Source organism: Pundamilia nyererei, unplaced genomic scaffold (assembly GCF_000239375.1).
Source record: "Pundamilia nyererei isolate P.nyererei 1_Seehausen unplaced genomic scaffold, PunNye1.0 scaffold00027, whole genome shotgun sequence".
In the NCBI taxonomy this organism is placed as follows: Eukaryota; Metazoa; Chordata; class Actinopteri; order Cichliformes; family Cichlidae; genus Pundamilia; species Pundamilia nyererei.
The window spans coordinates 280,651-293,718 of record NW_005187428.1 but is presented as its reverse complement, the minus strand read 5'-3'; the positions used below and the strand labels follow the sequence as shown (position 1 = coordinate 293,718).

At 40.5% G+C, this 13,068-nt stretch overlaps 1 protein-coding gene across 2 annotated transcripts in view; it reads right to left on the bottom strand.

The window, feature by feature from the left end:
- ano3 (anoctamin 3) overlaps positions 1 to 12,139 on the bottom strand; it is a 47,003-nt gene extending 34,864 nt beyond the window's left edge. For both annotated transcript variants that reach the window (XM_005727972.1, XM_005727973.1), the window contains exon 1: positions 11,900 to 12,139. In XM_005727972.1, the coding sequence (XP_005728029.1) occupies positions 11,900 to 11,945 (46 nt within the window). In that variant the 5' untranslated portion in view covers positions 11,946 to 12,139. The remainder of the gene's footprint in view (positions 1 to 11,899) is intronic.
- Positions 12,140 to 13,068: the final 929 nt, after the last annotated feature.

Below are 13,068 nucleotides of genomic sequence, written 5' to 3'. Positions count from 1 at the left end.
CAGTAGAAGTCGTTGAGGGTGTTGGCTAAGAGCAAGTCGTCAGTGGAGTGGGGGGTTTTAGGCTTGTAGTTGGTGATATTCCTAAAACCTTTCCACACAGAGGCCGAGTCAGATGCTTGGTATCAGACCTGGTTTCTGTTTAGAGTCTGCTTGTAGACTAAATTTAAATCAGTGATGAGGTTTAAGAAGGATTTACTTGTAGTTTTTATGGATGAAATAGAAAAATGTAGGAGTGTAAAAAATAAAAAGTTTGAATGGATTATTCAGAGTTTGGACTGAAGCGAGTTATGTAGAAAGCAAAAGAGGGATTGAATTTGCTGATATACAATCTGAAATCCATTTGCTGCTGCATGACAACAGTTTCGCCTCTTATAAGATTTTTGAAATCATCTGCATTTGTAAACAATGACTAATGCACGCGGCAGGATGTCTTGAGCCAGACATCCATTTTTAAAACTATCTGGAGATATGCTGGCAACACTGGAGTCTGGAAAATTTGCCTTTGCCCCGTAGGCTAAGGCAGCAGACTGCTTTATATAAACAAGGGTCATTTTGGTAAATCAGGCCACAGTGCCTGCTCTACCAAGGGCCCAACTTTAAAAGGTTATAGCCCGGTGCAAAGTTGTATGTTATAGTTTCTCCTTTTAAAGTTTAAAGCATCCTGTTGCTCTTCATTTTTTACAGTTAATGAATTTAACTGTAAATGTGCAGCATTAATCCCCAGCTCCAAAGACAAAGGGAAAATAAAACAAAAATGCAAGCTTCGAATCGGAAACAACTTAATGACCCCTGATGCTTTTAACATTCAGCTAACCATCACGGGATCTTTCAGCACTGAGTGAGAATAAAGCCAGTTTAATATGCAAGCTTGTCGGCCAATCATGGTGTTCGTTCCCCCAATAACCCCGCAGATATGAAATGAATGAAAGTCGTAAGCTCTAGCTAACATCTACAATGAATTATTAAAGTGAAAAACTTCAATGCATTAAAGAAAAATTGTGCTTACAGCTTAAAATCCACTCCATTCAAGAGCGGGGATTTAAAAAAAACTCTGAATGGTCAGCAAAAACACGACATGGGGGCTGGAAATTATTTTTTTGTTTTCATCATGTAATTTGTCCTCAGGCTCATAACAACATGGGATCACAAAGGTTCCTCCTTGGCACGCTTAACGTTTCAGTCAGTTTCATCAGAGGCATTATCAGAGAGAGTCATTACATGCAGAGACTGAAATCTGTGGGATAAATCAATTCAAAAGACAGTTGTAGAGGCACAACTTCCAAGTTTTAAAACATTATTTTGGGGAAAAGTTTTCAAACTTTTTAAGTGTCAGATATGACTGGTGATCCTATACAAGTTGTCCCAGTGGCCACTAAAAGGCAATGCTTCAAAATAACTGAGCAACTAAGTTCCCAGAGGCATTTCAAGATGGCAAGACTAGTGACAATACTTGTTTCTGGAAGGACTTTTGAGATTTCTAATCAACTCAGAGCTGTAGGTTGTCAAGCACTTTTTTCTGTGGGGAGACTTCTTGTGACAATTACATCTGCACTAACATTTAAAAAGAAAACAGAGCTTTTACGGTCTGGTTAGCAAAAAGGCTCAGCGCGTGTTTTGCTTTATGACTGGAGTAAATCATTGAGAGCTTAAGTGGCTAGAGGCCTAAAGTGTACTGGTCACAGTGGATTAGATTAAAGAGTGGCTGTATCCTTATACAATGTAACTGTCCAATAAGCTGACTCTGTGTTGAATCGCTTATGTTTATGCATAAAGGTTAAAAAAGTCAAACAATGTCCCGATTATTTTAAAAGACAGCAGCAAGACTCAACATGTCTGAGATGATACGTCAGAGCAAAGTGAGCTAATTGGTCTGCGGGGGCACTGCTTGGTGGTCTCGATGGGTCCTCAAAGTTTAAAATAGACCCACAAATTGGAGTTGGTGTTGTGTGAAATTGCTTCTGTGGAAATTGAGATGATTTAGAGATGATAAAAGCACCATTCAAATCAGACTCTGTGGATATTAGGGATATGATAATAGTTATCTGACAATCACTGGCCTGATCAATAATATTGGCCCAATTTTGTCATGCAGGATGAATCTATGTACTCTGTTGTCAGAGCATCTGAAGACGGTGCACCGTGTAAGACATAAATATAAAAGGGGTTCATCTAGTAATGCTTAATCTCGCTGTGTTCTGGCTTAAACTGGTTTGTGAGGAGAAAGTTAATCCCATGTGCATGCTCGGACTGTGCGTGCATGTGTGCACATCCGAGTTTTGTACGGGACTCGCCCACTATTCAGAGAAAAAGACGCTCGCTGTGAGGTGATAAGGTTAAAAAACACCTCCAAATTCTCTCTGCATCAGCATACAACAAAGTCTCTAAGACAGTTTCTGTGCACTCTCGCAAACACCCACTCAGGCTCATCTGACGTGAAGCTGGACGAGCTTCAGGGAGGGTCGTGATCTGGGATTTGGATCTCTCCTGTGCAGCTTGTCCATGACGGTCTTTTAATGTGAGATTAAAAGGATTTTTCAGGTCTGTCCATGTGTGTGGGTATGATACCGTATACATGTGCCTGTTTGATCGTATACTGTGTACTCTATTACTGCCTCCAAATGTTAGTGACAAATGCTAAAGCCAAGAAAGGAGGATGATTATCAGATCGTTATGCTCCTCTTGATTAATTCTGTCATAATATGATAAGTCTGGCGTACGCCTGACAGCTTCACAGCACTGTGTCTAGGTGTGAATGCAGCGATTCTACTCTGAGCCAGCTGGAAGAGCAAGCGGTTGATTTGAAAAACAGCAAGGATTTGATGATCAGGTACAAGCAGTGAGATATTAAAAACAGTGCGGTGAAACAGACGTAAAGTTCTGCGGGATGTCACTTTGAGTCACTTTTGTCCGCTATCACTGAAAAGGGCTATGAGGCATTGAGGCTTTATGTGAAAGGATGTTGCACAAAGAGAATTCAGGTCAGTGGGCTGTTTCCCATCATGCCTCTAAGTTTCCTTGCTTTACCCTTTGAATTATTCATCCTTGTTCAGCTTATAACACTTTCGCTGTCACAGCTTTCAAATTAGGAACACTGCATCAAGGCCTTTTCAAACAATGCTGGGGTTAGGTACTTAAGGATTAAACATCACTTGGATTGTGTCATCAGATTACAAAAGAAAAATATTAATTAGACCAAATTACATTTAAAAATTCGATTTTTTCATATTGATTAGTTTACATTTTCATTGCATCCTAAGATAACACTTTTTACATTATCAAAGCGAGTCACTCCTCCATGCTGGATCACCATTATTTTCTTCATGATGTTTAATTAATATATTTTTTTCAAGACACACGGTGATTTATAGATAATTGAGTTTTTCATTATTTTTTTCTCTATTCACATTTGACACACAATCACTTTGGTTAAGTGCTATGTGTGGCCTCCGATGAAAAAACAGCAGGAGTATCTCAAAAGGAAAATACACTTCACCCGAAGGCACTTCTTTTATTTCATCTCTAAAAGCAAAACAAAGTAAAACTCAGACCAGACGTCAGGCACTGGATAAATGCTGTCAAAGCCTCTCTCTCAGTTGGTCAGAATAGAGATTGAAAATGTGACGTCATTCACGGGTAAAACCGCAAAGAATTCTGGGAACTCGTGGCAAGAGGTACTAGCGCACGCAGGCTTTCAATTGAAATCAGTTATACAGCGATAAAAAGAAACACAAAAAATGGCAAGAAGCTGTTGTATTATTAACTGCAATAGCAGGTCGCATGACAGCCACTGAAAGCCGACGGGTAAAGAGATCGGTTGTTATCGGATTACGTCATTGAGGAGAAATTGTTCGAGCCATGTTTCCGAAGTAACAAAGAGCCGACGGATTACCTGGATTGCAGCCATTCAAAGACCAAATATAACGTCTCAGAACACTCCAGCTCACAGGTTAGTCTGCTCCAAGCATTTCAAGGTGAGTGTTTTGTAGTAGTTAATACGTCATTTTTCTTAACATAATTGGTGATATAGGTTACAAGCAAGTCTGGCGCTGAACAGAAATTGTCGCGCTATGCTCCTTTGTTTATTGTGCATAAATAGTGAATTGTCCTGACACAATATTGCGTTTCGCTTCTGTTATTATGGTACATTGACAAAAACATATACTTTTATTCACAGGATAAAACAGTTTTTTTGTATCACTAATTGCCCAGTACGATTACAGCATACAGTATTATTGTCACTGCTACATTTCTGTGATGCTACCAGAAATTATTTCCACTACTAATTAATTACCGTTGAGCTCAAAGGTCCTATTAATAAACGGTTAACAAATGTGTATTTATGAAGACGATTTGTGAGACTGGTAAACTTATGATACGTACGATGGTCTTTCGTTCTACACGGTGTATTTCAAGGTCCGTACCTGGGCTTGTTGCAGTGACCTGAAGTTACTAAACTTCATGAGTGTATGCACTCACTCCAAGAACCGTATAATTATAAATATGAGCGTGGTGAAAGTTGGGCAGCACGCTAACGTATTTTGTCCCTCTGTGTGCTCGTAAGGATCTAACCCTTTCACTCCTTTGATTTTTTCCTCGTATCTTTTCTTTGACTTTTCATCAAGTCTGTCTTTGTATGGACCGGCATTGTTCTCCATCGTTTTGTACATACCTTTTTTGGGGGGCAAAGAAAAACCAAGAATTTATTGGAACCGGAGAATGAATGTTTTGCGGTGCTGCAAATGCTTGCATTTGATGCGGTACTTGGATTGTTTCGCCACGAGTTCCCGGCATGCAATGCGCGAAAGTCACGTGGTTTGTCAATCTCTATAGATCACTGCAACTGTGAACATGTAACCTTGTTTGTGTTTTTTTTATAATGAAGCTTTTTTTCTTCTTCTTCCGTGAACGTCCACATTTATTTTCTAGGATGTGAATTGTTTTTAAATGTCAACTCAATGATTTATTGGTCAAAAATGGATAAAAACCCTGAATAACCAAGTGTGGTGTGTACTGTTATTGTAGAAATATTTAAAATATCATGTCACATTTGACCTTTGACTTTTCATCTGAGGCCACTAGATTGGTGTGATGGTCAAAGTGATAATACTGCTATATACAGCTTTTCAAAACGATGTTTCTTACTGCCGTTCAACAGCATCACATTACTTTGGACCTCTGACCTTTTCTTCAAGGTCAAATAAATTCAAATCTTCATAAAATGTCTTTTATCTTTAAAGCTATGCTTGAAATTCTGCTGCCTTTGCTTGTTTGGGAACATTTAGAAAATGATGTTGGTATATGGTGTTTCTAAATATCACATTCAAGGATGCATTTTATACACATTTGACCTTTGACCTCACTTTCACATTTCACATCTGCGTTTCTTTCAAAATACATTATTTTCCTGTTTTTCTTATATAATAAAATCTTGACAGAATCAGTTCAGATGATAATAATGTGACCTGAGTGCTCTCTCTCTGCTAGCTGCTGGGACAGACTTATTTAGAAGTCTGTGTTAATGTGACTGATGTTGTCTCTCGAGAGTTTGGCAGCGTGTTTCAAAGCCCACGTGATTCTTAACTGTAGCATTTAGCTTGGTTTAACTTCAAGAATAGAATCCCTCCATTAAAACAGACATACGGAAGTGGGGCAGCAATGAGAAAAGCTCATGTAGTAAACCATTCATCCGTTTCATTTTTTAGAAACTAATTGCATTTATGACTGATGACAAACACAGTTTTTTTTTTTTGATTACCATAATAAAATGACTATGAAATAACAACTATGGCCTCTCCCTCACCACCACTGTGGCCTGGATTAATGTTTGTGACCAACACAATTAGCTTTTCCTCCAAACACCTCACAAAATAAACAGTACGGTTCTAGATGACTCAAACCAACTCATGCATAGGTTTGCAGGATCAAGCACCATCAGACTTGACATTTGCAGTAAAACGCCGAGGCAACAGCACATGAGAATGAACAAATGCACCTCCTCTAAGGAGCATTAAGTATGTAAAAAAACAAATATGATCGAGGTCAGAAAATCTGCAGGCTCAGATCAAGTACGGGCCTGTGCGCAGACAGAATACTCCAATACTCCAGCCAAGTGGGGCCTCTGTCTTGTTTTAAAGACTTCATGAGGTTCAAAGAGCCTTTCAGGGTGAGCTGTGAAGGGAAATCACATGTGTTCATTATCCAACTGGTTCTTGTTCATCCACATCCGGTGAGAGGACTTGCTCAGTGTCTGTAATATCCTGTACAAGTCCACATGAAAGTCCACAGTTTCCCCCTGGTGTCAGGTAAAAGCTTACTTGAACAATACTTGACATGAAGCCTGGCCACAGTAGAATATATTCTGAAATCATTTGAAGCACTACCTTGCCCAGCTGCCTCCATCCTCCTATCAACTGGAAATGATCCTGAGTGCAATGTCAGAGTGTTTTTGGTGAGTAAGACACTGTCGATACTGTAGTCACCTAACTGCCTGCTAAAGTTAAAGGACACAGATCTACAAAAAGCCGTTTTGCTTGTGAACACTGGAACACAATGGGTCGAAGCTCTCTGCATTAGGGTGGATGATGGGTGGAGTGACTGGTAACAGCTTTCAAATCACTGCAAATTTCTGCATGCAGCCCTATTACTGTACTCAGCTATTATTATCATCATTATAAGGTTCACATTATATTTAACCTGCTATAGTTTCATGTCAGCATCCTTGCGTATAAATAACTGACACTTGCTACAGAAACCTGTCTGGGCACCCACGCAGAAGTTCAAGCTCACGTCTCTCCTCTTTGAGATGAATGTGCGTCTGGAGAGGAGTTACACTGATCCATCATCATCAGGACAACAGCAGGAGTGCAGTTTGTGTCTGCTGGCTTGATTTGAAGCTTATTGCATTTGAGCCTTTGCAGAAATACACGTTCATCCTCCGTCTTCACCTTCAAAAACTAGGCAGGTGTCAAAGAGTCTGCTGTGTGTGGGGATTGCTCATTTTATAGATATGAAAACAGAGAGGAAGACATGCAGGGACAAAGAAAAATAAAGAACCGAGCAAATGTTATGACTTCACAGGGTTTTAGCTGTCCGGCCGATGTATCCATCCACAACAGTAAATTAAATCATTCACCACTGTATGCGAAGGAGGCTTTCCCGCTGGTATAGCCTCTATTCTTTGTTATCATGCTGTGAGTGGGAAATAAACTCCAAAACATGTGTGTGTGTGTGTGTGTGTGTCAGCAGTTCTGGTGAGAGTGTTGTTTGCGTTTTTTTGTGATACACCCCCAGGGATGATGGCGACAGTTACTGCTGATCACACAGGGGGGCGATATGATGATCACACTGTGGAAATTGCCCAGACCTCAGGAACACAATGACACTACGACCACAGACACACATTTAAGTTACTGGGAGAATGGCACACTGGTTTGAAGCACAAAATGATGCCATCTTTAATAAACCAATACTTTTTAAGTTTAAAGACCTGCAAACACTGACTGAAGACACACAGATTACCACATTTCTTTTTCATACACAGTTATGACTCCCCACTTCCAGATGATGAGAAATTCAGTCTTAAAACATTGCTGAGTAAAGTCCGGAGAGTCTTCGAGTCTTGTTTTTCTTCACAGTATTTAAGATTGCCTTAACTCTAAGCTTCTAAAGCTTAATGCTTCATCAGGCATTGAAGATGTATCACCTCTTGGAAAGTTCATTTAATTAGAAGGACCTGAACAAGAGCCGTAACAGATAGAGCAAGGGCACTTTTCCCATTCATCTGTCCCTTATCAGGCCTAGCCAGTAAAACATGGTGTGAAGGCTATTCTAATGATATGAGTCATATGAGAATTTTGGTGCAAACAGCTTCCTTGAACGATCTTAAAAGCCATTAGATGGCAAAGGGTGGCGGATTGTTTTCAGTGCACACCTGCCAAGTGATAGATTCACAGCAGAGTGCAATAACGCATCCCTAAGCTTGATTTAACACGCAGCAGTATTCAGTGCATTTATTCAGCTGTCATAAAATTGCAGTTTTGGCGACTCTGTTGTGCACTAATAATTGATTCAGCCCTCAAACTTTTTTTGTGTAATGAACCGTGTGGTTAAACAGCGGCATTAGGCTACAATAGCTTTAAAAGCATTTAAAAAACAGGCAATGGAGCTAAAACTATATGTCATCTGTTTGAGCAAGCGACCCATATGCTGAAAGGCTGCAGGGGCCTAGGCCTGCGAGTCCATCACAAAAACAATTAGTATTTGCAAAATAAAGGCTCAAATAAGGGCTAAAAATTCTCAAATATCAAATGTTTTCTATTTCTGTATTTTCTGTCAGTGAAGTTTAACTCATTCACTGCCAGCCATTGGCAGTGAATGAGTTAAACCCATTGACTCATTCACTGCCATTGACGGCTATAGACGTCAATGGCAGTGAATGAGTTAAAGACTGTAAAAGGCCTCAATCCTAAAAAAAATCGGCAGGTCTTCATAACCTCCCTCCATATTTCTTGCATCTCACTGCTGGTATTATAGCCCAAACAGTGTCAAATGTTCTTATACTGTTATTTGGAGAAGAACTTTTGTGTTACCTTTACCAAAAAGGTGGTGATCCCACTTTATTAAATAACTATTGACCCATTTCTGAAGTTTGCATCCCAGCTAAAGTGCTTGAGAAACTGGTGAATGACCAATTAAAAAAAAAAAACTTGGTCTCTAATCAGTCTGGTTTCAAAGAACAACATAGCACGGTCACTGCTTCGATTAAACTTTTAAATGCCAACAGCAAAACACTTTGAAATACATGAATTCATAAATGGTTTCTAACATTTATAATTAGCCCCACGGACACGTCTGTCAGTCACGTGCAGTTGAGCCGGACAGCCTGACCGTAAACGTACCTCTGCACAGATGGCAAATTTTTACCCACTGTTTACACAATTCAGGATCCTATTATACAAGCCTGGCAGGACCTCTGGGTTGCATCATTATAGGAGATTAAACATCCTCTTTCTCTTCCAATCTGCGTCCTCATCGCTTTAACGTCACACTATCCACTTATGCCTCCGATTGCTTCTGATTCCACTACATGACAGGATTTTCTGCAAAGCCTCTGTTGCATTTCTGCATACACACCTGAGGAGGGAATGGATACAAGCTACAGGATACAATATGCAACATCAAGCCTATATTGTACAGAGGTTTGGTTTGGTTTAAAATGCCCAAATGCTCAGACTCTGCGGGGGTTTGTGGATGTGATTAAATATGTTTTGGGCTCCAGCAGAACTTCTGCCTGCATTGTTCTTATAACCTAGCAACCAAACAAGCGCCGACTATTTAAGGACTGTGAAAGTGTTAAAGCCGCTAACTGCCAGACAACACACACACATGTGCGCACACACATTGTTTTTGTTATTTTGTTTGTTTCAGCCAAGCATGCTGAATAAGTCATCGTACATAAAACTGATGTCTGCCTACTATCCTACAGTAGCCTGTTTAAATATATAATAGACAGATAATATTATCTGTTCTGATATTAGTGTCTGTGGCAATAAACTCATCTGCCTGCTTGCATAAGAGGACAGGTGGTCAGCCCTGGACTGTGCAAGCAAAGGTTTATGCACGTGTGCATGCACACACCACAACAACAAATACACAAAAACTTCAACATTTACTGTAGAAAACTGCAAACAGAGCACAGCCTCAGTCCTACAGATGCCATCTACCACTGACAAGCACTCGCAAACATCAAAGTTATTCCCTTTTAAGCTAATGAGGGCTTCTGGGTTAAAAATAAATAAAAAAGCAACACCCATGATGAAGATGAGCAGAATATCATCTGATATAGAACATACAAACTATAATAGAAGCCGGCTGGAAGGACTACACACCTCTCACCAAAGTGCACAACGCTATGTAGAAGCATGGAGCTTAGACTTAAATCTTTGATTGAAGAACCAGGTTACCTTTAAATTTTTATTCGCTTAAAGCAAAAGAAAAAGAAGAAAAACTTTCTGCAGAGTGTTCAGGATTTCAACGTGATCCACCAGCATGCTGCAGACAAATCTGACTTCATGATCAGTCTGCCAAAGAGCATTTGAAATTCACTCAAATCTTTGAAAGCACAAATCAGATGAGTCATTTTTGCCAAAGACTAACTGTAGCTGTGCTTTTTTTGCTGTTCATATCACCCGAGTGAGATATTTTTGAAGGCAAGATGAAAAGGACATCTCTTCTGTTAAATTTCAATTTCAATTTTTTGCTGCAGGAATCCTACTAAAGCTTTTCATATGGATTGATATGGTGAAACAGCATTTCGAGCTCCAAGCCTTTTAATGCATATGGTGCAATTGATTGTGTTCCAGGAAGTGCAATATAATCGCTGAGTTTTGCTTTAGTAGGTCTTTGTGAGCCAAAATTCACCACCTTCGCGTTTATTTTAATGGTGCACTTAACAGCCACTGAAATATTGAGTGGGTCCTCTGGGTTACAAACTTTAACATAAATCTGATATAGTCCTCTGGAGCGCTGACTGAAGTCACGAGGTCATTATTCTGAGCTTATAAAATTTTATAATGTAGGATTTTCTCTGATGCATTAATACAGAAGGAAATAATAACTGAACAGACGAACGATTTGCACGATTAAACAAAGAATCCAAAATAAACAGAGAGGTGAACAAGAGCAGCCTTTCCCAGCAGGGCATCCCCCACTCATGAGGTCGAGGTGCTCAGCAATGTCTCATCAGAAGCCAGGGGATGCACCTTCCCATCTTCAGCTGGGTACGCATAACAAAAGAGGTAACTGTTCCACATTTATTAGCCTGGCTCAGCATGAAAAACAAGATCTTTCTTCATCGTTTTTCTAAATTTAGACAGCAAGAACCGCAAAGCATTGAAGAAGCACTAATTTCCCCCAAGGAACCCTATTTAGGGTGTAAAATCAATACTGGCCCAGCAGTGTAATCAAGCTGCACTTAGAAGCTGTTGTATGTGGCACTGTTTTTTGGGTTTTTTTCCCTCACAGATTTGCAGCAGTGTGCAGACACAAAGTAGTTTTCTTTTACAGAACAGTTTGTCCTGTGTGTAAAAAGAGTACCTGTCCGAAATGCAAAACAACCAACAGCACACCAACATGGAGAAATTAAATCTGACTGTTTTCCCCTCCATTTTGACTGCATTACAGGAACTTTTAACAGCTTCATTAAAAAAAAAAACAAAAAACAAAAAACGACTGTCAGAAAACGCTGAGGAAGCTACTCCTGGCAGGTTTCAGGGCACAAACATATCACTTTGTCACAAACTATCTGGCATGCTTCTGAACAGATCTAAACAGAATGGTTTTTATTTATTTTTCCCCTTCAAAGCACAGCTGAATATTAAGTTTGGTTATCAGCTTCTTGTCCTACTCATTCATATGAGCATGGATATGAACACAAGTTTAGAAACTGGGCTATTTTTTGTATGAACTGCGCAGAAATGTGTTTTCTCTGAGAACCCGCTGCTTTCCACTTAAATCTACCAAACGTGCTTCAAGTTTCAAGTTGTTGATCTTTCAAATTGTTTTACATTACTGATCATTTTGACCTGTACGGTTTTATTTAACTAGGCTGGATCTTTATAATAAAAACGTGGGTATGACTGTCGGTGCAACGTCAAGTAGCGGACAAAATACCAAAAGTGCAGGTTTCAGAAACAGGCTTCTTCCCAGGAGGACGAGGCTGCAAAGCTTCCAACTCTGCGTCACACTAACAGCAAGTGGAGAGACCATTACCTCCGAGCACCACTTCACACACAAACTGTTCAACAAGAGGGAAAAAAGTAGCCACACTCGTCTAAAAACAACGACAAAAAAGAAAATCACATCTTGACACCTTGAATTTCCCCTGCCGTTATCCACAAACCTTTCTGCTGCTTGAAGGACTGGATTGAGCCCGAGTGGTGCACCATGGCGGCGTTCAGTTGGTTCCCAGCGCAAATCAAATTCCGTATTTAAAAAAGCAAAACTGCGGAAAACATGGGAAACTGTGGCGGGGTTGTGTAGGTGTTCCCTCAGCTCCCATCCTGCCAAACGAGCTCACTGGCGATGCGCAAACGCCAGCAACACCTGTCTCCTCTATGCGAGCTCCCACCCCCCTTCCCCAACACCCCCCTCCGCTCCCCTATCGCCACCATCCACGGCTGTTGTCATGGCGACCGGAGGTAGGGGAGGTCCTGAGATGGACGCGTCCACCTCCTGTCCTCCTCCGTGCTGATTTACTAAAGCTGCGGGAAATTACCACGGACGGCAAATTGCAAATGGACCGTCGACAAATTTGATTTGCTCTCCAGTTATCCTCCTGCTGAAAGCTGCACTTATCCAAACAGAAAAAAAAACCCCACAGCCGTGGACCCAGTATTAAGTTAAATATAATGCAGTACAGGCTACTGCTTCCCAAATATCACAGATAAAAATATGTAATCATGGGGACGTTGTTGTTTGTTCTTTTTAAGTTGAATTCACATTTGAGACACTGCAATCAGCCTTTTTATAACAAAACGAAAAATACGAAAATGTAAAAATACTTTCTTTCCCTCTCTAATTTTCTCAAGCCATGGGACACATGATCATAAAAATCCAAGACCAATGATGGCGTAAAGTTGTTGTTAGGGGGGCGACCGAGGCTCAGGGGGGTTGGGAAGCGTATATGTAACCGGAAGGTCGCCGGTTCGATCCCCGAGCTCTCTGTCCTGGTCGTTGTGTCCTTGGGCAAGACACTTTACCCTACCGCCTACTGGTGAGGGGCCGATGGCGCGATATGGCAGCCTCGCTTCTGTCAGTCTGCCCCAGGGCAGCTGTGGCTACAACTGTAGCTTGCCTCCACCAGTGTGTGAATGTGAGAGTGAATGAATAATGGAATTGTAAAGCGCTATATAAATCCAATCCAGCTACAGTCAGGCTTCAATTCAAATTTTTTAACACTAAAAGAAATAATAATAATAATAATAAAAAAAAACTAAATGCAAAAGCAAAAGGTCTGTAAAGTCAATATCTCAGCTCACACAGGCCTCACAGAGCCCAGGCTGCAGAGGC